A 27,103-nucleotide genomic window follows, 5' to 3' on the forward strand; every position below is an offset into this window, starting at 1 on the left:
CATAGAGATTCCATTGAAGAATTCTCAAGATATTGTGTTCACAAGGCCAAAATCTTGTTTGATTATTGACCACCAAAATCTAATCAGTTTATCCTTCAGTCCTTGCAAATGTTTTTTGCCAAATTTGAAGAAGTTTCTTCAAGGCGTTACTGAAATATTGCGTCCACAAGAATGGGACGGACGTGCAAACAGCTGGACAGACGGAAAACAATAGTCCTCCAACTCTGGCTGTCGCTGGCTTAGAGGCATGAAGTGTGTATCCAGGATTGCATTTCATGTTTTCCTCAGTACCTGTAAAAATATGCCCAACTATTATTACTAGAAGTAATGTGTGGTGTGTTTTTTCTTTCATGCTCAATCTCGAGTCATCACGAGGGTTTAGGAAAAGAGATCATCTGCACTGGAACATATTTCCACTGTGAATCAGACGTTACAGATTCTTCAGGTTAAGGCCCAGCATGGAAGCATCTGTCAGTATTCCTCACATATGGAGATACCGATCAAACATGCACCACTTTCGCTGCTAATTCCACCCTATCTGACATGTTGTCCACCACGAATGAGATACCACTGCTGACTGGATGCAGTGTTAATGTTGTTATGTAGCCTTGCCTTTGGTTTAGCACCTCAGCAGTGAACGCTGTGGTTACAAGCTGTTGTGGGGTGATCTGTTGACTCCCTATAGTGCTGCATGTTACTACGGTAAAGAAGCTGGAGGGGCTCCACAAGCGCTGCAAGCTGTGAGGAGGGATGCTCACTGGTGTGGTACAAACTGTTAACTGCGGTCCTGCTACAGAGCTATAGAATGACAGCAAGACAGACTGTTGGGGCCCGGTACAAGCTGTCATGGGCCATGCTGCTGTTGAGGAGCTGTATGGTGGGAGTGCGTCAACCTGGGAGCTAACAGAGCTTTGTGGTAATAATATGTGGGTGTAACATCCAACCAGCGCAGGCAGGTGTCCACTGGAATCAGCTGTGTTAGTGTAGGCAGCATTAGCGTGTTGGGCGTGCTAACCTGCATGTCGCTAAGTTTTGCCAGGGTGGTAGCAGGTCTGGGGCGCTGCAACATGTTCCCACTACCATCCATCTGTCAGCCCTTGCTCTGAGCACAGCATCTCTCGCCTAATGTAATGTTTTCATTATATTCCTCAATATGGGAGCTATAGCATTTTGTGAGGCAGGGCCAGGAAAGCAGAGAGGAGGAGTGCTTGGAGTGTTTGGATCGCTGCAACTTGTTCATATGAGCGTCCATCTGTTCCAAACCTGCTGTCCTCACAGTCAGTAGCTTATGTTGTGACATTCTCAGATGTATGTAAGAGATAATATATGAAACTGACACCTTCGCTGAGACAGGCACTCAACCTGCTCCTCTAGAGATTTCCTGACATGTAAATGATAAACAAACTACCTGGGCATAGATTACACTTATTTGGTAAATTTATTATAAATTAGTAGTTGTAGCATTTCCCTCTTCTTTAACCCACCTAACAAAAAAGAGAGGAAAAAAACAAAACAAAAATGGGACCAGTGCTGATCCTAATTAGTTCTTACAATTAAAGTTAAATTAGTCTCTATGAAACATCCACATATCTACAAAATTAATCAGGCAGTGTTTTCACAAATTTAGTGGCATTAAATGTAATGGCAGTTAATTGTTGTGTTTTTGGGGTGTCATTGAAAATTTGGTGTGCTGGAAAATTCTGTGTGTGTGTTACCCACAAAGTGAAAATAGTGAGAATCCTTTTTTTAAACCTACAGTAGAGAGATGGACATCATAACTCTATACTGTGTGTGTGTGTGTGTGTGTGTGTAGGTCATGGGTGAGAGATGGGATGGGGAGAGGCACAGGCGTTGGAGGAAGTGGATCACAGATGTGGCTGATAAACATGTGACTGATGATAAACTGATGACACATAGCAACAAAGTATTAATCAGACTGCTGTTGGTTATGTCAGCAGAAAACAGTGTGACAGTCAAGTGACATGGTGGTTGGGTAACATGCATTTCAGTTCCTTCCCTTAACTTCTGATCACTCCTTGGTTCTGAAGCAACTAGTATGATTCAAGATAGAAGGTGATCTGGGTCACAGTGTTCAGTTGAATCATCATTATCTTGAAAACAAAAAACTTAAAGGATCATTTCCAATTCATCACATGTCGGGTCTGATTTTTGTAGCTTTTGCCATTATCGTAATTTTAACTTTGCACTCATCAAGCAGCGACATCACTAAAGATAAGACAGGAAACATGAGCGGTTATGATACAGCAAAGCTAGCGGCTGCTCCATAGGCACAACAGTGCTTTAAGCTAAATGCTAATGTCAGCATGGCAGCATGCACACAATAGCTGTGTCCCAGTTCAGGGGCCGCATCCTTTAGAGGCTGCATTTGAAGACAGATGGCGTTACAACGGCACAACTACTCCCATTTCGAAGGCTCCTTCAAATGCATCCTTCTTTTCCTGGGCCTTCGTGGCCCAACCTAACCCAAGATTTATTGCACGCCGGTAATGAAAACAAACAACACCAACAGAGGGCCTGAGGATTACACTGTTAAATGTAAGTAGAGGGTTTCAGCTCAGTTCAACAGCTAACGGTACCACTGTTAAAACCTAAAGTTTTCGTGAAAAAAAGTTATGTGTTGTCAAGGTTGCCAGGTGACAGGTGCCGCACTTTGCGACGCAACGGTAAAGGCTGGGTACAGCTGGTGAAAATCCTCCGTAGGTCAGGCCGTCTCATTTCGGTTGAGCCTTTGTGGTCTACGACGGCTACGAAAGGCCTCACCTTCGTAGACCGCGTCCTCTGAAGGATGCGGCCCCTGAATTGGGACACAGCAATGCTAACATGCTGATTTTAAGTAATATTTAGCATGTGCACAGTCCTAGGTTGTGTCCAAAATCACCCACTCATTCACTGCTCCCTACTCAGTATCCAGGGAGTTCAATATAGAGGACTATATAGTGAGCTCAATGACGATGGTGTATATAGCTTGGTTAGTGACCATCGGTTGTACACTACTTGCACACACAATGCATTGTGGGATACTATGAATCCACTATATAGGGTATAACAATTCTCACTATACATTCAGACAGCACCACATTATGGCGAAATCACTGTATAGTGAACTACATAGGAAGCAGTGAGTGAATTCGGACACAGCGTTAGTTGTAGCATGCTAGTATGCTATAAAGAGAGACTTGTGGTGGATGGGTGGCTCAACAAAACACAGGAATATGAAGTGAAGTTCAATTCCCATATGAAACTAGCTTTTTATATTGTAACCATGACAACAAAGACTGTAATGTTGAGGAAGTGCTAATTTTAACCCAAATCACAATCTTTTTGTAAACCTAACCAACCAGTGACCATTCAATATAGTAACCATGGCTACAAAGGTTGGTACGCCACTGTTGGTACAGTCTGCGTGTTAATCATTGTAACAATGACAACCGAGGTCTGGTAAAACAACCTATATGGTTGTTCAGGTTGGAGGACTTGCTGGAATTTAGTGACAATCCATCCAATAGTTGTTGACACTTAAAACCACAAACGTGAATCTGTGGGATAGAAGAAAAGTCAGGGAATGTCTGGACAAAATTTCATAGTAACCCCCCTGTAATAATCACTATTCATGTGTTATTAGCATGGCCAAACATACAAGCCAACATTTTCATTGTATGTTTTTTAAATCAGTAAAGTCGTATCTGTTAAAGCTGATCCTAAATGCCCTTTTCCATCTTCATTATAATTAATGCAGCCTATTATATCACTGTTTAGTCAGTCACTACCTTCTTCTTCCTCTGTGGTTTATGCGCCTCTTTGTTTCAGATGCAGATTGAATTCAACACAGCTGTGTGTGTAGTCAGACTGTGGTTTACACAATGCACAGATACACTGTCTCAGCAGCAGACCTGGGAATAAGAGAGCAGTATATAATGGTTGCTGTGAAATGCCTGCAGTGACAACAGCCATCACATTGAGTGATGGTGTTGAGGTCAAGGTTCTGTATTGTAATATAAACAATAATGTCCCCTATCCACTTAAATCAAAGAGAAAGTAAAAAAGGCAAACCACTGAAACACTGTTGTTCAATACTGAATATTTATTATTTGACAGCACATGAACCAAACGTATGTCTCTTTTTCTTACATTTTAAGGCTGTGTGTGGAGATCAGGAAGGGTTATATGTGTGTATGCTTGGATAGGTATGCATATATGTATAGTTATGTATGTCATATCTACTGTAAATACACATATGATTTCATCTTTGAGGAATAAGTGCCTTTAGGTGTGTCTGTGTGTGCGTGTGTGTGTGTGTGTGTGTGTGTGTGTGTGCTGATAACTATATGTATGGACTCTAAACAGCAGGAGGCTGTAACCTGCACCATCCACACTCTGTAATCACTACTGTTTATGACTGCATAAAACAACACACACACACTCCCTCTTTTTATCTCCCGTTCCCTCAATTTTACTCACACATACACACACTCACACACACATTTATAGCTGCTGTCTGTCTCGCTGGCTGTGTGATTATCGCCGTCTGGGTCGGGGCTCTTATCAGTGTTGTGACGGAAGTGGCTGATGGGGACTCACACACCCACACACACAAACACACCTTCACCCTCCCTCCCTCCCTCCGTCTCTTTTCTTTCTTTTTTTTTTCTTTTTTTCTTTTCCTCTGTCAACTGCTCTCTGTCCTTCCTTTGGTGGAGTGGCAGCGTTGCGGCGCTGCGTCTGTGCTCACCCTGTCGAGCGGTGTGCCAGTTCAGGAGATTGGCGTTAAAGCCAGACATGAGCTCATCGGCCCAGCTGGGCAGACAGCCCATTACAATGCTCAGCAGGGCCCTACCGCAGGGGTGAAAAGAGCTCAATACCTGCTGATTATCTACTCTTTCTCTCTGTCTGTGTTTCTCTGGCCCTCTCCGTCTCACTGCCTTTTGCTTTCGCTGTATTTCTTCTTCTCTTTTTTTCTATTCTCTCCCCTCTCATATTTTCTGCTCCTTGTCTCCTCTGTGCTTTTTTTCTGTCTCCTTCTCTTCTTCAACTGTTCTTCTCTTTTCCTTCTTTTCTTCTCTCCTCTCCTCTTCTCTCCTCCTCCTCTTGTCTTCTCTCCTCTCCCCTTCTTCTCTTCTCTCCTTGTCTCTCCTATTTATTTCTTTTCTCTCCTCTCTTCATTCCCATGTCAAGTGTCCTCCACCACAGTTTCTGTCTGTCTCTTTCTTGATCTTGTCTTTCTTTTCACTCAGACTGATACATACACTATCTATCTTTCTGTCTGTCATCCTTCTTTCTCCTTTTCTTTTTTTTTTCTGTCTCCAAACATATACACAACTTTTCAGCAAGCACTGTGGTGTCATTGCAGTGGTGCCTGCAGCAGTAAGATAAGTAGGGAGGGTTGGTTTTTGAAATGACAGGGGTGGAAGTGGGGTGTGTGTGTGTGTGTGTGTGTGTGTGTGTGTGTGTGTGTGTGTGTGTGTGTGTGTGTGTGAGTGTGTGTGTGTGTGTGTGTGTGTGTAGTGTAGTGCAGTGCAGTGTAGAAATGACAGGGGTGGGAAACCAGACAGCTGGTGCACCTGTGCGGACAGGATATGACACGGCACTGCAGGAAGACAAGGCGTTTTTTTATTAAGTGCAGCTCTCTATTCTGCAATCTGTCTGTCTGGAGTGGCCTTTCTGTTACGTAGCTCTTTTCTTCTTAACACACCGAGTTGGAGTCGATGCCGAAGCAAACACACTCTCTCCCTCTCTCTCACACTCTCCAGCTCTGTCAGCTGGAGAGATGCATTGCGGTTACAGTAATTCATGAATCTCATTCAGCCCTGGTATTGAGACTGAGTCATATCCATCTTTTGTTCTGACTTTCGGAGTGGCATTCAGTGATAGTGACTCCACACAGAGTTATTGGTCTGACTAAAAATGTTATGTCAGAGTCAAAATGGCTCATCGTCATGTGAAAAGTAGCTACTTTCATCACATATGTCCCATGATGGAAGCTGCACCCATAGGAGGAAGTGTTTGAATAAACAGGCATTAGTGATGCAGGATAGGAAATATAATTTAAATGTAATGAAGCGACAGAGTGGAGCTGAAGCAGACGCCAGAGCTGGAGAACAGTTTTTCCAGTCCATGTTTGGGATGAGGCATAAAACAGACCTTTTCCCGGCTGAGCCACAAGATGGCGCTATGAAGTAGTCTGTAATTCAGCACCACACACATTTTTAGATGGAGAAGTTGCTCTGGATGTCAGTGTGTTTCAAAGAGGGAAGGAATAGAGCTTTATTTCACTGAGGCCTTTTTACTGTGCTGCTGCTTTTCTCGGTATCAGCAGCTGATTACATCACCGATGTGTTCATGGTCTCATCGCAAACATCTCAACTGAAATCTCAAGAAGATGTGGCTGATAAGAAAATATTGTGTGTGAGATGGTAAGTGGTGCATATGGCAGCTGGAAACCTCCTCTTAAACTTTATCTTCAAATATCCCACACACACACACACACACACCACACACACACACACACACATACACACACACACACACACACACATAACAGACAACAGATAACCTGCACACATGCACACACACACACACACACAACAGGGGTCCTATGTCATCTCATGTAACTGTGTTCATAGTGTTGGTTGCCTACAGACACATGGTGGTGGTGTTTCCTTTCCTGTCTGTAGTTAAGCTAAAAATATAATATTTTTAGATCTTTTAGGAGACAAGAACACATCGTGCTTTGACTCAAATGATCACAAAACAGCGGCAGCATCAGCAACACACGGTAAACTTGTGAATAAGCATGAAACCGCTGTGTAAACAGCAGAGCCCCATGCAATGTTTCTGAAATAGACACATGCACACGTGCCGAGCGTGATAAATCTATAAAACCTAGAGTTGTATCTCACAAATACACAATGAGACTGACACAAAGAGGCTGTGTGCAGAGCAGAGTCCTGCAAAATGTGTTTATATTAATATGGGCGCAGATAAAAATGAACTAAATGCAGCGGGTGAAATAAACAAAAATAAAACAGAGGTGAAAATAAAGGCAGTTTTTTAAAAACATCGAAACCAGCATTTTTTTTATTATCAAGTCTATGATTTTTATTTTGAATTGTGACACAACTTCTTCCCACAGTTCATCATCACTGCTGCTGAGAGCAACAGGACAGTCACGGTGGACGGATGTGGACAGATGATCACTGAGGAATCAGTTATCTTTGTGTCACTTTGCATCACATCAACAAGTGAGGGCTGAACAGAAGCTACATGACGCATGAAGGCATCAGGGAACCAACCATCATGCAGCCCTGAATAAATACATCTAGATAAGTTTAAAATAAGCAAAATGAAACTTCTGGGCCAACATACAGTATGCCTCAGTCCTCGGCCCAAGTCAGGCCCATATACTTCCACATCCGGGCAGATTCCGCATGTTACACTCCGATATTGTCTGACAGCCGCAAGATTATGTGTGTGTACTAGAATTGGTCAAGATGTGGAAGTAGCACCTGACAGTCATGCCATATGTGGGCCAGATTCAGGCTGAGGAACCTGGCATTTACTGGGCTAGAATAAAACATGCATGTGGCACAAGTATGGGCCGGCTTTATCTTGCTGTCTGGGGTGTGTTTATGGTTTGGGTGGTGGGACTTTAATGAACTGGTCAGGTTTGGTCCGGATTTCATTTAGAGATAATTGTGGGAAAGGGGTCGGTTCCGGTACCAAGATTTGTGGGTGTGGATTTGCAAATTGGACTCTGGTGCAGTGTGTGTTTGTGTGTTTGTGTGTGCGTGTGTGTGTGTGTGTGTGTGTGTGTGTGTGTGCAGACTGCAGACAGGGGGGATGGTAGGGGAGCTGGTAGACTGGAGTGCATTTGGTATTCAGCCGTGCCTAGTATTTATCTGTCTGTTGGCTGTCTAGTCTGGTCTGGCCTGTTAGTGGTGTCACCCTGCTTGCTCCCCGGGGGACTAAATTGATGATCCAGACAGACTGTGTGCGTGTGTCTGTGTGTTTGGTGGTGGGGAATTTGTGATTGGACAGAGGTTTGTTGCAAGAGTGAGAATCGATGTGTGTCTGAGTACCTCTGAGGTTGTCTGGGGTGTGCGTGGATGTCGGGGTTGTGTAAAAACGTGTGTGCGCGTCTGTGTGTGTGTGTGTGTAGCCTATGTGTGAGGATATGGAAGTGACCTCACATCAAGACAGAAAAAACTCCCATCAGTGTCTGGGCTGATATTGCTGCATTAGCTGACAAGACATCAGTGCCTCAGTTTGTTGCTTCAGTAAAATTATGACAGCTGCCAGGCGTTTGTAAATTGCGTCAGGGTCGTGTGTCTATTTTTTCATCCCCTTCCAGAAGTGTCAGTTCGCTTTTGGAAGAGTGTGGAATTCATTGGAAGCCGTCAAGAAAAATATTTGTGCATGATTGGATATAGAATTTGGCTAGTGATGCAACACTTAATGCAAAACATCTGTTGGAGGTCTTTGCTTTTCCCATTTACTTATTTTCCTCCGAGGTCCGTTTCATTTGGTTACTGATGTTTTCAGAATGACAATGATCACTCTCCCTGTCTGTCTGCACAGATGAAATGAAACCTAAACTACACTTAACACAGTTTTCTTGGAGGACCACCTGGACACTACTCAATGACCTCTGAAGTGCCCTAGACCATAGTTTGGAAACCTGCTGATAGAGTGACATTCAGAGCCTGAACAGCCCAGTTTATTTATAGATTGCCGACGGTCCTGCGCTAGTGTGTGTGTATGTGCATGTGTGTGTGTGTGCATGTGTGTGTGCGTGTGCTTTACATTCAGAGGGGATGTGTTTGTGTGGAGAGGTGGATGGGGAGGTGGGGGGGGGGGGGGTGCCTCTCTGCTTGCACGTGCCCCTGAACCATAGGACTGGCGCGAGGGGTGGGGCGGGTGGGGGGTTACCTCAAGGTTAGCCAATTCAAAGAACTGTCTATATTGGCTGCGGCCGCCGAGCTCGAAGTGCTCTCCCCATAGCAGACCGATTACCCCCCCACCCCCCACATTGTCAGCCAGGGACCCTCTGCTAGCTTTCGGAGTGAGGTCAGCCCCCCACTCAACGAGCCCATGTGCACCCACCCCCCTGCAACCCAGACACACAGGCGCACATACACACACAAACATAAGCTATAACCCCTGTCTCACCCCCTCTCCGCTGCTGCCTTCAGGTCCTCCGCATACAGCTCCGTTTCCTAGAAGGGAATATGTATGTCAGTGTAGTGAACTTTTTTACTTTCGACATGAAGTGTCATAATTTATTCTGCAGGCCAACACTAAAAATAATAAATCAGGCATGTAATTGATGAGCTGATGGTTTGTTCAAAATTCATATTATTTTTTTTTTTGCGCTCAAAGCAAAGACCCCGAGACTTAACTATTAATATACCAAACAGGCACAACACTCTTCTTCTAGCACAATAGCCAATTAATGCATTCTGCATCTAATACATGCAAGAGCTTCATGAATATTAATTAGACCGACTGACACCAGACAGCATCACACACACCTCGAGCATGATTGAAACAGGGGCCTCTGCATTAAAAAAAAAAGAAAAAAGAAAGAAGTATTTTTCGCATTCAGACCGTGTTATTTGGCTTCTGTCACTTTAGCCACTAGGCAGGGAAAAAAAAACAAAATACACATATAACAAAGCACTAAATGTTTGTTTATCCATGCAAACAAAATAACACAACCTGTTTTTCATATTGTCATAATATGGTTCAGTCGGATTATATTGTTACTCAAAACGCTTAAACATGCCCTGACTGTTGTGTCGTTGTAAATCCAGACTTCCCCTGTTTGTACTACTTCACATGGGGGTGTAAGAGTCGGCCTATATGGTGCTTTCTTGTGTTTTTGGCCGGTTGAAGTAAGAGCGGTGAGAATTCTGTCCGCACCTGAAGGCAGCATCTCTTTTCCCCTCTGTCTGGCCCTCCTCGGCAGCGCCCTGATTGGCCGGAGCGGCAGTCAGTCAGTGTGTGGGCGGGGCTTGAGCCCGCTGTGTCTGCTCTGCTCTAGAAGAGGAAGGACAGCTGCTTTTAGCGGCGGAGGAAGGAACAGAAAAATCTGTACAATGCGTTAGACACGGGCAATGGCTTGTCCCCGGACCTCCTGCTAGTTCACTTGCCTTGCCGCCCGGAGAGGAATATGGCGTGAGGAAAAAAATCGTGGAAAAATAAGTGCGAAACTGTCGGGAGTTACTCGTAGTGGCGAACTCTGCTGCCACTGCCTGGAAGTTTTTGTGTTTTTTTCCCGTCGGGGGGCCCCGACGGTGGCGGCGGCGGCTCTCTCCCCGGAGCGGTGTCCCGGTCTGCCCAGCCCCATGCAAAACCTAACGGCCCCAGGCGGCCCCGGCAACTCCAATGTCACCTGCTCCTGCAACTGCACCGCTTCCCAGCCACAGGGAATGGAGATATGTGAGTAACATTACTTGCGTTTCCCCTGACCTTAAAAACACACTGAGAGACTTCAGTGCCTAATCCGTTTTATGTTCACTCCCCAGTGTAACAACAGAAGGACAACAAATCAGACTTAATGTTCATCCAAACGCTAAACTAATTTTGCTGTGAATTCGCTGCTAGACGTTTCCTCCAGCAAGAATATTCTTTACAGTACTCCTATGGTTCATCTGTAGGGGTTCACAGTATTTCTAAATTAAACTTTATGGTGACCTTAATGTACTTACCAGTATTTCTAATCTCTTTTGTTGTCTTTATGTGACTTGCAGTGTCACACCAGCACATACTGTGTTATAGTGGTTATATTGTACTTCAGAAATAGGAGTCATTGATATTACATAGAGCGAGAAATCTGTCATATCTGGCATCGTTCAGACTGCTAATTGAGCTTTTGCAACAGTAGTTCTCTTTAACAAGAAGTCTGCAACAGAAAAAAACTATTTCTTTCTACTTGAAGTTTCCTGTGTGTGATGTTTTCCGCTAATGGGGTTGGTTTTATGTTAATACTTGGAGATTTAGCCCTATAGGCCTGCCTGGCCTGTGCACATGCTCTGAGGGATCACCACAGAGGGTTAAATAGTTTGCCTGTCAGCATAGACAGGAAACGCTGGAATGGTATGTTGTGTCTGTCTGCCTCTTCTGAGCAGCCCAGAGAGAAACTATCATTATCAGCTCTTGGCCTAATGCTGCTGCTGCTGCTGCCTGTCTGCTAGATCCACTGCAGACGCTCCACTTTATGACTGAAGCATAGCATTCAGAAAAGCAGACACATGCAGGCAGACAGGTAGAAATGCAGAGGACTGCAGCCTGACAGATCTGCAGACAAGACCGATGAAGATGAATAAACCGGAAACAGGCACATAGCAGACATTCAGGCAGGCGGGTAGATTCAAGCAGACAGCTATAGAAGTACCGAGTACAGAGATATGAACAGTCGTTTGGACAGACAGACAGACAGACAGACAGACAGACAGACACAGCCAGCCAGACAGGCATATTGACAGACAGACACGCAGACACACAGACAAGCTACAGACTGACGGACAGAATTACAGTGATGTGTAATTTCCATTGGGGCCGAGTCCAGGCCTGGGCAATGTGAGGTGAACGGAGGATATTAGATTTAGATTTGGCAGCAGAGTGTGGTTGCACTGACGCCACATTGTAACCAAGAAGTGTGTCTGTGTGTGTGTGTGTGTTTGTCTGGCAGACACACTGGTGTTCCACCATTCGTTTTCTGTGGCATCATTGTATTGCTAGCCAGGAAAAACACACATAATCAGGCGTGAACTGGTGCATCGACAGACACCGTGATACAGCAGAGAGAGTCTAATTAGATAATCCGGTAGAACTGCCTCGGACTTATAAAATGAGCAGACAGGAAGTGCAGCAAAGAAGTCAAATAATTGCGTTGATTGATACTCGCAGTGTATTTAACTGCAAAGCTGAACTGCAGGGTGTGTTTAAGATTATGCATGCATCTGTGTTTGATACTTTGGCCTGGTATTTTCAGTGCATCTCACTTGTTGGTGGGAGTTCCATTCACAAGTGGTTTGAAATAACTGTGTCCTACTGTAGTGACCGTCTGGTTTGAAAAGAGCTCTTGTTTGTCAGCTGTGTTGTCATGCAGACTCGGCAAGGCTGAATAATGTAGCTCATGCTTTGATGATTTCTCTGGCTGAAGAAAAGAGCTACAGTCTGCCTTTTTTTCTTTCTTTCTTTCTTTCCTTTTTTTTTTTTTTTTTAAGCAGAGCGGGAAGTCTCACTGGTGTGTTTTCTCATTATTCAGACAAGGAGGAAAATTGAAAGGGACTACAAACATAGAGAGAGCACAGTGCAAACAGTGTTTCACAGCCAGGAAACCGAACCTCGCTTTAACACTGGGAATCACATGTAGGGTTAAAGTCCTGAGGTTAAACATTACAGTTTCATAAGGTTTCATCTACAGTTAGCAATGACAGAGGATTCAATGAAAGGGGAGATTCCTGTGTGAAGGGACAGTCCCCTCAGACGACTCGTGTTTTCGGTCCTCTGCAAACATTTTCCACTCTGAAGTCATTTGATCTTGTACTGACTTTTAATGTCCTGCCTTTCTTAAACCAGTGGGGAAATACTATACGCCATCTGCATGAGGTGATTTCATATTCATATTCATATTTCTTATACCTAATGCAAACACCTTCTTTTTTTTCCAATCATCTTGACAGCAGTGCCGCGGTTTCTTTCCTAATATGGATTCCAGAAGATTAACTGGAAAAGTAGATTTTCAGGATACAAACCAGATTAAATTATTTATGAATTTTTTTAAATGTATTTTTGGATAAAGTAGTAACTTTGCCTGCGAGAAGTCCCTGCACAGCAGTATCACTCAGTCAGGCGCTAGTCAGCACAAGCGATGGAAGAAAGAAAACACAAAAACGTTTATGTTATGTGGCAAAACCACATCTTCATTCTTTGGCCTTTTTACCTGATTATTCAAGAGGAATCAAACTGAATAGGGCTAGCTGTTGAATCTCAGTACATCTTTGGTAATACACCAAGTACAGAAAAGTGTCATTGACTCTTTGGCTGGATTTGTATTCTTTGATCAGATAGTTTCTCATTTCAATCATAATTTTGCCATTTTTGGATTTTTTTTTTTTTAGAATTCACTTTTTATTTCTTTACCGAACAAAAAAACTAACAAACAGTAACGTCACACAGAAAGACATAAACAGAGGAGGTACCGATAGTAATAATAATAAAAACTATGAAACTCACGCAGAGGACAAAGAAAGAAAGAAAGAAAAAGAAAAGAATTACAGGGTATAAGCACTGGCATAACCTGGTTAGCCATTGAATAAGGTATTCATGTAACAGCCCCATGTTTTCCAAATTAATTCCTGACTGTTGTTCAGTTTAAAAACTAAATGTTCACAGTTGGCTATTTTGGTCCTTTCTCCTGGCCTCTCGTTGAATTGGATGATATTTTGTGTTTTCCAGTGCCCGAGCAAAATCCTGCAACCTGTGGTAAGAGCAAGTCGGCACCAAAGAGTCTGCTGTACCGCCAATCTTGTGATTTTTGGACTTTTTAGATTCTGCAAGGCTCTTAGACGGCTGCACGTGTGTTTAGACGGCTACGGCTCATGCTAATCATTATCGATTAATCTGCGGATCATTTGCTCAACCTGACATATTCAGATGTCTTGTCTTGACAGATCAACACACTGAACCCAGAGTTTCCCATCATGTGCAACATAGAAAAAGCATAAAATCCTCACATTTCAGAAGCTGGCACTGGCAAATGTTCACCATTCAAACATGATCAAAGCAGCTACCTGTTAATTGTCTGTTCTTTTTTAAATGTGTCTGTTCCAGAGAACGCACTAGAAAACCCCTGTATATATTATATATTGGAGCATCTGTATCATCCTCCTGCTGCTTTAGATCAACACATAGTAGAAACAGCAGTATACATGCGCTTGCCTGTTGGGAATGGGTCCATGTGTCAGAGACTTGAGTGGCTGTGTGTGTCTGTGTGTATGTAACAGTTAGCAGGGGCCAGCCAGCCAGACGGATGTAAACAGCCTGATCTGTAATCCCGTGTATGAGTGGTGTTAGTGTGTAGGTGGCAGCAGGGTCATCTGTCAACTACCTCAGGCCAAACACGCACACGGCTACTTGTTGACTCTCACACACACACACACACACAAAGATGTACACATAGGCACACACACACTTTTACACCTAGATATATGCACACACACACACACACACACACACACACACACACACACACACACACACACACACACACACACACACACACACACACACACACACACAGGCACTCTTAGGCTCAGCCAATATTTACCCTGCAGTCTCCAGCCAGACAGCCAATCCAATCTCTCACTAAGCTCTTTGTTGTTTGTTTGGGGTTTGTTTGTTTTGGTTTTTTTTTTTTGTATGGTTTGTTTGTGGAGGTGTCGTTGATTTAGAATTGGTTTGTTTTTTATTTAGTTTTGTTATTAATGAATTCTAATAATGAGCCTTGAAAAAAAAAGACTTCAAACTCAGAATCTGAATAGAAATTCAGGAACCTTGGGGAGGGGTGTGGCAAAGACAACCAAACAGCATTTACAAAAAAAAAATCTATTTCTTTTAATCTTTTTTTTTTTTTTTTTTTTTTGCCCTCCCAGACTGATTTTGCAATCACTGCTCCTGTAATTAATTTCACAGGGAATTTCACAGTGTCTCTCTGTGGAGCCTTATTTAGTCTGCCACCTCTCCTGAGCTGAGGGGTTTTAGCAGTAAACAGTGGTGCTCAAGTTGCGGAGGTTAAGAAAGAACTTGTTGTTTTATTTAAGGGAGTGATGTCAGAGGGGTCTCCACACCCTGTTTTCACACGGAGGAGCTGACCGGCAGATGCACTCTGCTGACCCAGGTGACGTTAGCTCAGATTCTGGTTCTGGGTTCTGTTCATTACTGTAGCATCATCATCATAGAAGACTTTGTGATACACTGATTTGTAGCATCTGTCGCTTTGCTCCACTCATATTTCCACTGATTGAATCTGCCTGGCAGTATCATGCACACGCTTTGTGCAGACCTCACTATGTTGATAATTGATTTGTTGATTTGTTGTTGAGGTTGTTTTTTTATCCTCGAGCCGACAGTTTCTCACTTGAAAGCATTTGTTGCTTTTCTTTGTCTTATGTGATAAGAAACTCAATATATTACATCTTGATCAGACAAAAGCAAATGAGCCGATTCCATCGTCTTGGGCGTTAGGAACTGATTGATATTTCTTAGCACTTTATGGACCAAACCATTATTTGATTAATCAAGATAATAATCAGCAGATTAAAAGACAGTGGAGGTGAAATATTTAAACCAAGAAGAAGACACTCGTAAAATAGAAATATTCAAGATGTTCAAGAGTGTTTCCATGTGCCCCCCCCTCAAAAAAGGATACCAAAGAGTGGGAAAACATTATAAAATAAAAAAAAAACGTATTTATTATTTTTGCTTCATTTCAGCTCAGTATGAGAGTCTCTGCTGTCAATTTGCGCTGGCATTTCCCTCCACTGCTCTGCTTCCTGTTTCACAGTGTGTGTCGTAGCCCCTCCCCACACACACACATGCAGCGGAGCAGAGGAGAGAGCGTTTGACAACTCGTTACATTAAGTGCAATGAAAGCTTTCCAGAAAGTGTTATAAATCCTGCTAAAACCAAAGATGGACAGACATCAACTCCAACAGATTGGCGAGGATGCTAGCAAAAAAAAAAGAAGAAGAAAAGGAAAAAAAAAGCTGTCAGCCTAGGGGAGTCACTGCCCCAGAATTCAGCCTGATTTGTTTGGGTTCTCCACTAGATTTCAAAATAAAGTTCTGTGGGTTTGAATAAAGCTCAGGAGCTGAAGAGGTTAAATCTACCAGGTGGGGAGGACAAATACACTTTTTCTGTGAAAGAGGTAAACTTCAGTGACAATATTAAAGCTGCGCTGTGGAGCTTTTTAGTGCCGTGTTTTTCTATGTTTGTTCGTATATGTTCCTCGTGTTTGTTTGGCATGAAGGACACACAACTCCGAATGTAGACAGAACTTGTTTGTTTACATGAAACCTCCACAGGACACCTTTTAAGTAGAATATTTGTTGTAGCTGTTTGGCTTTCCCTCGCTTGTTTGGGCTCAGTGTGTTTTTTGTTTGTCTCACACGTGTCCAGAATGTTGAACTATATATCACAATGTATGTCGTGTTAACACAACGGGGCGCGGACATGTCATGGCTTTTTTTTTTTTTGTTACGCTTTCCTCTCTTTGACAGTTTATTTTGCCTTAAATCAGCTTGACCCCCTCCCATCCCCAACGTCCTTATCTCGCAGCCATGCAACCCAGTGTTTCTGGAATCAAACTGACAACCCTCAAAGCTACAAACACTGTGGAAAATTGCTGCCTGGAGCCGCTCTGCTGTCTTCAGCCGAGCAGGTCCAGTTGAAGCAGCGTTTTTCCAAAGTCCCAAGCAGTGGAAAGGTCCATGTGCATGTGTGTCTCTGCAGCACCTTCACTGCTTACTGCTCCAGCACCATTCACAACCTCGTCACTGGCTGCTGGGACTCCCTTTGTGTCTAGTTTCTGCATCCCCAACCCCACGCACCCACCCACACCCACACAGACACACACACACACACACACAGACGCCCTAGACGTCCACCATTAGTTCCCAAAATACCCTTGGGACCAGAGCAGATTTGTAGTCCTAGTGTGTTTAAAGACAGGCCATCCGTCAAGTGTGTGTGACGGTGGTGGTGATGGTGGTGGTGGGGGGGTTTGTAGTCTGCTGTCTTGGTCAACATCTATTTACACACAGTTGAACTGTCTGAGACGCTAAAGAGCGCCGGTGAATGAATCAGTCCCGCTGTCTGCTGTGTGTCTCATGACTCCAGGTCTGTAGACATGGATGGGACGTATTACAGTGCATCAAGGCTCTGTGCTCCAGACACACACTGATGGATAGAACACAAGCACACTATGCCTTTTTTTTTTTTGCCTTAGAGCCGATTTGTTTTTCCCAGCATTCAAACAAATGAAATGCTTGGCATGTTTATTACCCTTTGTGAACCCCATCTCACGGGATGTCTAACCCCCCCAACCCTCTACATGAAACAAAACAGCAACCATTGCTTTGAAAATGTAAATTCTGTTTTATTATCTTGAAAATAAACCAAAAAAAAAAAAAAAATCAGGCAGCGACGCCATGCTGCCCGCTGTTTGTCAGATTTTGGGTAATCCGTTTGTTTACGTGCGCAGGAACACCTGTACAGTGGAAACTGACATGTCTCCTCAAGTGGTTTAAAGTGTTTTCATTGGAATTTGATGGTAAAGTTTCTTGATATGGGTTAGTTCATAGATGCCAATACCATTATTGAATTAAGTTAGTAGAGCTATACAGAACAGCATGAGGTATAGTGACATCTTCACAATATTATACAACTGGCCTATAGGCTGTGTAAGCTATGGCTGTAGCTGTTAATTTTAATTTTATCAGCTGCATCAGGCCCATTGAAACTACCCCCCCTACTGTTTACACTCTTGTTTTAGATTGATGTGTGCCACATATTGTGTGGTCTGTTTGCTCCTGGAAACACGAGTTTCACTTGGTGCGTATGGACGCACGTTCAGACGCGACACAGATATCTTTTCCGAGCTGCAGTTTATAAACACTGTTGCATGTTGGTGTTTATCAATGTTAGCAGGTCTTGGCGGGTTTTTTGACCAGCGGAAAAGGGTCTTTATTGGGAAAATGGTTTGAGTTCCAGGCCTGAGAAAGAACGTTGTAAGTAATATTGTTAATACGGTGCTACGTTACAGAGAGTCGCTCGTCAACGACACTGGTAAAGTCAGTAATGATTGTTAATACGTTGGAACTGGGAAGGAGAACGTTAGAGCGAGGGGCCATGCTAAGTGGCTAACGTTAGCCTACTTACATGTTTCAAATGAAAGCTAAGTTTGAAGTCGACAAATAATAATTGCATGTCAGTCTCTCAGGGTCGACCTTTGCCCTCTTGAAATGATCCCACACTTTGGATTTCCTGCCAAACAAATGTGCCGTGTCGACTGTGTCTTTCAGTATTTAAGGTAGTATGTCCCCTAAGATTTGTTGAGCTGAACTGCAGACGCACGGTTACATTACAGGAACCAGACATGTAATCAGTGTCTGTCTGTGACTTACTGATTGTCGGAGTTTGATTTTTTTTTTTTTTCCTGTGACCAACCGGCCAATCAAAACTCGGTTGACTAAGACTCTAACAACTGGTCAACAATAAGGGCGGAGCTCTACTTAACTGACATTCATATTGTCTATTACACAAGCTGAAGGAACGACTTTGCGACAGAACAGTTTCAGCTTGCAGTTACAAGTGTAGTAAACTTAATACTGAGAAATAAATGAGCTGAGAGCTGTGTGGTTATTTTTCAGTATATTATTGAAGTTGTTCTTTACACATTATTTGATCTATCACCTGAATGAAATGATGTAGAAAGCAGCCTTTTCCTGACTCTTTGTTGAAACGGGATTAGTTTACCTTCTTAGGTCGTGACCATGTCAGCTACTGAACTGACAAAAATAAAACCCGAATGTTTATTTTTCCTTCATGTTAAAGCGTCATACATAGCAACCAGTTTTACTCATCAAAGGAGTCGGGAAGTACGACTGCATGTGTGAAAAAGGCTGTATAAAGCCTTTTTCTATCTCCAGATGGAATTGTGGGAAATCTGATAAATGCTATCCAGTGGTGTCACTTGAATCCGGAGGTGTGGAGTTAGACAGAAATGAACTTGCCAGACCTCTGTGGCCTACTCCTCCATTAAGGCTAATGGCACCAGAATACATTAGCCACTACTAGCATAATGTCCAAGTTGCATTGTGGATAGGTGAAGTTTTGACAAGGAAGCAGCATGTGTGTAATAAAGAGAGATAATTGCATTGTTTTTGAGACTGAGATTGCTCTGGGAGTACTGTATCTTTCTTTCTTCTTGCTAAATGCAATATCCAAACTGCAGGAGCTGCAATTTTTTGATGAAGGTAAAATGTGTCACAATGTACCATAAATGAGGCCTTGTGATGCTACAGTGCAGTGACCCCCGGCCTACAGGTCATATTCTCCAGACATAAGAGAACATGCTTTGTTTGGTACAGACTCCAGCAAAAAACACACCATCGCCATTTATATATATATATATATATTTATTTATCTATTTTTTTTTTTTTTTTTTAAGATGAAATTGAATTGCAAAAATGACCATTCCCAATAAAATCGTGACTCATATTGTCGTGTTCAGCTCACGTCTCCGGGCCGCATCAGGCAGGTGATATGAAAATGCACCACCCAAAATGGTTTAACAGCCACAGCAGCATGTGGCTTTTTTTTGCTATGGGGAAAAGATACATGAGCTTTCCTTGTTTGTATCTGGAGATGTGTCTCACTGTCTGGTTTTAAAGTATTATCGCTAAGTCATACAGACGTAGTCTTAATAGTAAACACCAGATAAAATTAGGTGGTTCATCAGTTAATCTTTTGGACACAATATCAGACACATGCATAGTCTGTTTTTAGTTAAACTTGAGGTTTTACATGTGTATTTTAAACAGACGGTGCAGTGTATATAATGCTCATCTTGATTTAGGTTTCAGATTTATTTAAAAGCAGCAGATTAATTTAAACCAGTTTCTCCCATAGAAACTATATTATTTTTTCATACACCCAAGTTGTTTGACACTGATCACGTGTCAACGAGTGAACAAGCTTCTCCTGTGACCGTAAGTAGTTCTTGTTGCTGTTTTTAATTTGCCTGAATGTAACTGCTGTTCTGTGTAGTGACAGACGAGCGATTGCGTGTTGCCTAGCACCAGGCGGACGCCTCTCAGTGCAAAAAAAAAAACAAAACACTTCACTTTTACTGCAATTTTAGCTGCTGGAAATAAAAGCGCTGTCACAGTTTTTAGTGTAATCCTTTGTTGTCTTATTTTGTAAATGCTATATATTGTTTACGGTAGTTACCAGCAACAAGGCTGTTTACTACTGAATCCTGTATCTTGTATTTGGACTGGTATCCCTGCTGGTTGGTGCCAGTGTTAATCTACTATTATGTTGCATGTATTTTATATCATTTGGACTGTAATTTTAAACGAGCCTCTAATTCTAATGTGGTTTCTATGTTGACGCACACTAGCAGGTGTAGTCTCCACTGTTTGTTTTTTTTTGACGTAGCAAAACTTGGAAGTCATCAATTTTCAACTTTTTTCTAACAAATGGGTTTGTACATGTAATTTCCATTATGTGTGTAAACTAAACAGAGTGTTAACCATCTAAGCAACATAGCAACCCTGGGCATTTCTCTGTAGGCTACTGTTACACCCCTGCACCAGGAGGATTAAACCTGGCACTCACACAGTACATATCTGTTCAGTGTAGGTAATAGATGTAACCCAGATGGTAGTTGATATACCCATAGGGAAGCACTTCCCTCACACAACTGTAACTGAACATTGTGTTGTCTGTGGGCTGTTTTATTGTTGTTATTATTTTTTTAAAACATTTTAACCCAGTTTAACCTCCCACCCTGGAGTCAGGCAGTACAGGATGTGTGTGGGAGTCATAAAAAAGAAGCCTCTGGTTACCCAGATTCTTCTCCTTGTCCTCCTCCCTCAGTGCTTCTCACTTTTCATTAGTGATTCACTGGCCAGTCTGATTTTTGGTCCCTCTCTCTCCCCATCCAGACACAAGAGAGACAGCAATGTCTGATACCTACTACCCCCACTTCTCCCCGTCTTTCTCCTCCTCCTCCTCCTCCTCCTCTCCCTGCAGCAGCCACCAGCTGACCCCAATCAGGCACAGAGCCCGCTCTATTGTTTGGCTGGGGAGAGGGGACTGTTGCTGGCACACACAGACACAGACACACACACACAGACACAGACACAGACACAGACGCACACACAGATTCAGACAAGGGGTCAGAGGGAGATAGAGGCCGTCTGGTCTGGTCTGGCCTCCCTCTTTGACTCCCAACCCCCAATTCCTCTCCCCTCCTCTCTTTTTTTTTTTTTTTTTTTTTTTTGTCGTCATGCAGACTCATTGGAAGTCCCAGATGTATCTGAGGCTTGTTATGCAAAGTGTTTTGGATTGGCATTGTCTTTCTAACTGAGTTATCAAGTGTCATCATCTAGATTAATTTGCGTTCTTGTCTGCGTTGTCATCTTTGCAGACGTATGGGAGGCAGTTTTGTTTTTGTCAAGGAGAGTGCGGCTCTCTTGTTGGATGCCTCTGTGCTTGTCTACTAATCTGGCCATGACACAGCAATGTGAATTTATATTTGAAGAGATATGAAAAGTTTGCTTGATGCCTCTGGGTTAAGGGGCTGTGACGTACCTATGGTAGCTACGTACATAGACTCTGTGGTTATGACACAGTAGGCTAATGAAACTGCGCATTTGGGCATCAATGGAGATACCACATGGGGACTGCAAGACCTGTGATTGGCTGTGTGTGTCTTCCTGATGTTGGTGAAGTTTGTTGAGTGAAGACAACATGAATGCAGATAAAGAAAGACTCTCGGGAACAAACATCTAACAAAGCGATTACACTGGCGACCTCCTGCTCACTGTGATTGTCACTCGGACACAGCAGTTAACACCGTATAGCCTCCGACTCAGTGACATGACGTAGTGAAATAACGCCATAAGTGATCTGGATGTAACTCTAGTATCATAGATCTACGCACGTGTGTAGCTCGCCACCGCTCTGTATTACAAATTCATGAATGTAAACACAGTTACCGCGGGCAACATGAAGCATGATGCAGCCTGATCACACATGCGTCTTACATTGCAGAGAAATCCAATGCTCAACTATAAATCAAAACCTGCGCTTGAGTACAGATCCAGCGTAAGTCTGGCATTATTCTATATTCTATATTTCAACAAATCTCATGAAAATGCCAAAACTAGCGGTTTTCGGTACAGTGAAAAAACTTGAATTACCGCCTCTTGGTTGTCTGCCTCCGCCACTCAGACTAGTTTCAGGTTACATTTATCCAGAATCATATGAAAAATTAACCATTTGTGAGTCCTAGTGAATGTTTGCAACAAATTCGAAGAAGTTGAGATATCGTTAACCTGAAAACAATATGCCTCCGGCTCTGGCTGGCGGAACCATAAAAAGAAATGAAAAACAAGACATTTGCTTTGAATTTATTATGAATGTGACTTGCATAAGCATGTAATTGTAAACTTGTAAACTTGTAACCCAGGGGCAAACTGAAGTAGTTTCAAATTGGATGACTTGTTGTTTCTTGAACACAGGAAATGCACACAAAGGCACATTCCTTAAAAAAAAAAAAAAGATTTTGAGAGAGAGATTTTGAGAGAGGGAGAGAGAGAGAGAGAGACAGAGAGAGAGAGAAAGACATACACATCAATGGGGCCAACACTGATAAGTAGTAAGCAAGGAGAACGGTAACAGATATTTGGAACCAATATACCAAGACAAAACTACATAAAGTTTACAGACACCTGCCCAGGTGTTTCTATTATTTTGTCCACCCCAATTTATATCCGTGAAGGTAAGCTAAAAAACAGAAACAGCTCTATGTATCATGAAAGACGGCTCCAAACACTGCATCCTCCACAATGAGCGTACAGTTGAATCAGCAACTGTCTAAAACAATTTTCCTACAAACTGAACATTATAACCTTCATGAAGGAGGATTTATTACTCTACATCAGTGTTAGCTACATGTTCCTAATAAACTCACAACTGAGTGTATTTTAGCAAGTATCGGTTCATTTTAACTGACTTACTACATTTTATTTTTACTTCTGCTTCTTGTCTCATTTCCAATCGCCATAGTTTCAGGTAACCTTTCTGTTTCCTTCATCACAGTGTGCAACTACCTGCTGTACATCTAAACTTACACCAGTTCTGTTCAAACTCTCAGAGCTCTTTCTTTTTAGTGATTTTCTTTCTAATTCCAAAGTTATTTACATGCTGTTCAGATCTGCTAGTGACTTTATCTTAGCAGTTAGCAATGGACTCTCTGTCTCTCTCTCTCTCTCTGTCTCTCTGTCTCTGTCTGTCTCTCTCTCTCTCTCTTTCTCTCTCTCCCTGTCTCTCTCTCTCTCTCTCTCTCGATGTGTCTTGGATCAACAGATGAACTTGTTCAGAAGATTGTGATGGTAATTGTAACTCCAGCAACAGCTGCCGCACACACACAGTCTTGTTAGTTTGAATCCAGACTCATGGAAAGCTGAGAAGAAGACGGGGATGGCACACTCTCCAGCCGTGGTCTGTCTCTGATCTTCACGCTTGGCAATCTGCTGGAAGCTAACGTGAGCTCCTGGCTCGCGTTGCTACCGATGATTAGCGCTGCTGCTCTGTGCAGCATGGAGATCGTGTGTGTGAATTATTAATATAGGTCATAGTCACAGCATCCGGCTTGGCCCAGCCCAGTGCCATCCCAGCACTATCGCAATACGCTGCCCCTGCCTACCCCTGCTTACCCACAGCCTGGCCCATCTGTCGGCCAGATTAACCCAGGGGATCACCTACATCAAGGTCTGCACCGGGTGACGCTTCACAAAAAGGGTCCCGTGCCATCATGTGACATGCGCTTTTATCTAAAAAGTTCCACCCTGTAACGTCTTAAATTGTCAAAAACCTCAGTTTGTGATTGTAATAATGATGCATCCTGTAAACACACAGTCCTCCACCACTTATACCGTTTTACACCATAACCTATTTCGAGACAGGAATTTTAATGGGAAGAGTTTCTGGGTCCCCACAAGAAACTTGGCTCCCGTGATGAATTGCATCCATATATGTGTGTGAGTAGGTGGGATTGGGGTTGGGAGTCCCATTTCAGGTGCCAAATTGCTTTCCCTCAGTTAATATGTGACTGTTGCTGCAGTGAATGTCTGGTAGTGTGGCTGAATCTCTAGGAGCCGGAGCACAGAGAGAGGGAGAGAGGGAGAGAGAGAGTGTGTGTGTGTGTGTGTGTGTGTGTGTGTGTGTGTGTGTGTGTGTGTGTGTGTGTGTGTGTGTGTGTGTGTGTGTGTGTGTGTGTGTGTGTGTGTGTGTGTGTGTGAGCCCTAAACAGAGACAGACATGCCCTCTCAGCTGTTTTTTGTCTGCAGGAGCACACAGACAGAGACAGACTGCAGCTCCATGCAGTGTTGAATGACTGTGAATCAGCCTTGCTGCTATATTGTCTAATTCTACTTTAAGTTTTTTTTCCCAGAATAAATTTCAAATTGTAAAAAAACAAAAAACCCAAAACACCTTAAACCTCTTAAAACATTTCTTCAAAGCCGTCCCATGAATTGGGCTAAGTGGAAACTCACCGTGATCTTGACCTGACTTTTGCCATCTGACAAGAAAGAGAAACCACACAAGCAGCGCTGAAAAGATTTGTAAAAAGATATAAAAGTGTGTTTCTGTGTGTGGGTGTTGCTAAGTTTCTGATATCTCTGGTTACACTCGGTCTTTGTGTCGTCCAAAAGAGTTTTACCTCATCGAGTCAGGAGCTTCTTTTCATTCCGCAATATTTGCCTTGAGCTGAACTCCCCAAGTGGTACTTCTACAAGAAACAGAGAGAGGAGAGAAAGGAGGAAGTGGGTGGTGTGTGTGGGAAGAAGGAGTGCACGAGAGAAGGCAAGAAAGATACAAGAGGGAAGAGAAAAAGAAAGGAAGGAGAAGTGAAGTCTATGTAGTTCTGAGGCTCTCCATATTGACTCCAGCTAATGAATTTTCATGAAGATTTCATAAAAAAACATTAGAGAAACGTTTCATTTAACATCACCCACCTGACCTCAGCTGGATCAGCCCATTCTCTCATCAGCAGCCACACATAATAAAACAAAAAACAAAACACAACTAAATGCACAAGAGTGACATTTTTATTTTATCTTTATTCTTATAAAGGACTAAATCTCGGTGACGTGAGACCGGGAGACACAAAGAAAGTGGGAACCTGTAGATACAAGCTGAAAATGAGAGGAACAGCATTAGATAGAAGGCTCCATTAAATATGTATAGATATTAATCGATATGTCTGCAACTCTTTCGATACAAGATTATTATTATATTATTATTATTATTATTATTATTATTATTATTATTATTATTATTTTTCAAGCAAAAACATCTCATGCTCTCCTGGTTTCAGCCTCTTCAATATGATGAGTTGTTAGTTTTCTTTGTCTTGAAGCAGACTTAACTGTCTTTAATGGGTAGTTTACACTTTATTCTGATATTTTATAGACCACACATTTAATTGATAGATTCAGAAAAATAATCTGGAGGTTCTGTTTCAGAGCTATGAAATTATTAAATTGATGAAGCTCAAATAAAAAAGGAGTTGTAACAATTCTCCAAATGCACAGTTTGGTTGAAACAGTAACCATCCATCTTCTGCAACAACAAATAAAAGTTTAACTGGGAGGTTCTCCTGAGATGACGCGACCAGCTGATCATTTCTCTGGAGAAGAGTCGACACTTCCTCTAGTCTTGTTCAACTACAAAAACACATTTCCCACCTGCGCTCGTAGGTCACCGACAGTCCTACACAGAGACCAGCTGGTCGAGAGCTCACTGACCCACGGTACTGACAGGTAAAGTGTTGTGGCGTTAACGTTCATTAGCCAGAGCTGATATAACGACCTGTCAGCGATTTATCCGACCCTTGGAAAACCAAACCCTGCCTCTGGTTTGCAGATGTGAGATTTCTGCCTCCACCTCAACACAGGTGAAAGGAGGACACTGACATGTAGTTAATGTCTCTCAAAGCTGTGGGGAAAAAAAAAAAAAAAGTCATTTAAACTATAAACAGCAACATCATTTTCCAGAATTAGTCGGCCCATCAACGTGGATTATCCACAGAACACACTTTCAGCAGCCAGGGTACGTGGCTCGGGCAGTTAGTGAGAAAACATGTAGAAAACATATGAGCCACCCTTTTAAATTCTCCGTGTCACTGCAGCGGATGTGTTGGTCTCATGTACAGAGGACTTGAGTTTTACTTCACTATCCTCTCCTCGGTTTGAACCCCTTCACCCCCCCTCACAGGTCTATTTATACCTCTGTCCCTCCCTCAGCAAGCCTAAAACATCCTGGCCATCTCCAAAACTCCACCGCCATTACTTGGGGAATAGTACTTCCCTCTCTTTTCTGTTAACCCCCCCCCCGTGCCTCGCCTGCCTGCTTCTTCTTCTTCCTCTTCTTCTTCTTCTACTGAAGCTCTTTTCTTTTTTAGTAGTTTCCTCTGTTGTCGGCAGCTGTTGCTCAGCACCGCATCGAAGTTCAGCCTGCGGTCACGGCCAAGTGTTCCAGCAAGGAAAGAAAAGTTTTTTTGATAGGACCCCCCCCCCCACACATACTTCCCTTTATCTTTCCTTTTTTTTTTCTCCTTGTATACGTGCACAACTTGCTTTTCCCCCCTCTTTCCCTCTGACGTCGCTTCCCTCTCCGTCTCTTGCTTCTCTTCATCACTTTCACTGTCTTTATCTTATCTTTTGGTCTCTCTTCCGCTCCTTCCCTCTTCTTTCCTCTCTCTCTTCTGTCTCTCGCTCCTGCCTAATCCTGCCTGCCAGGCATTGCTTCATGGTTGTTAAGCATCTCAACCTGAAGGAGGGGGGGGGGGGGGGCTGAAGGGGGGGAGGAGGCGCTAGTCATCTAGCAAAGCCTATTGAGCAACTTAAGCGTGGTTGTTTTACTCTGTTGGCTTGGCACAATAAGGCTGCATGTGGAAGACATGTTTACAACCCTTCATCTGAGAGTCAGAGGGAGTGGGAGAGGAGGAAGAAGTGGGAGGGAAGGTAGGAGACAGAAAGGAGGTGGGATAAGAGAGAGGGAGGCAGGAACGATGACGAAAGTATATATAGTGAAGTGCAGTGAAAGAGAAGAGGTGGGATACAGAGAGGAGGCTGAAAGAGACAGAGGAGGAGGAGGAGAGCAATGAATGATGAAAGAAAAAGGATGGAGGGATTAAAAATGAGACAGAAACAGATGGAGGAGTACAGACTGAAGGAGAGAGAGAGAGGAGTGTGACAGAAACGAGAAGAGACAGACATAA

At 43.1% G+C, this 27,103-nt stretch overlaps 1 protein-coding gene across 2 annotated transcripts in view; it reads left to right on the top strand.

Annotated features, from left to right (window-relative positions):
• Nucleotides 1-27,103, top strand: part of LOC130172019 (low-density lipoprotein receptor class A domain-containing protein 4-like) — a 233,217-nt gene that overhangs the window by 173,246 nt on the left and 32,868 nt on the right. Inside the window, exon 1 of one of the 2 annotated variants that reach the window (XM_056380415.1) lies at nucleotides 8,936-10,458. The exons of the other annotated variant lie outside the window; for it this stretch is intronic. Within the exon in view, the coding sequence (XP_056236390.1) occupies nucleotides 10,365-10,458 (94 nt within the window). The 5' untranslated portion in view covers nucleotides 8,936-10,364. Of the gene's footprint in view, nucleotides 1-8,935; nucleotides 10,459-27,103 lie in introns of those variants that run through there. 2 annotated transcript variants of the gene reach the window in all.

Source organism: Seriola aureovittata, chromosome 7, assembly GCF_021018895.1.
Source record: "Seriola aureovittata isolate HTS-2021-v1 ecotype China chromosome 7, ASM2101889v1, whole genome shotgun sequence".
NCBI lineage: Eukaryota > Metazoa > Chordata > Actinopteri > Carangiformes > Carangidae > Seriola > Seriola aureovittata.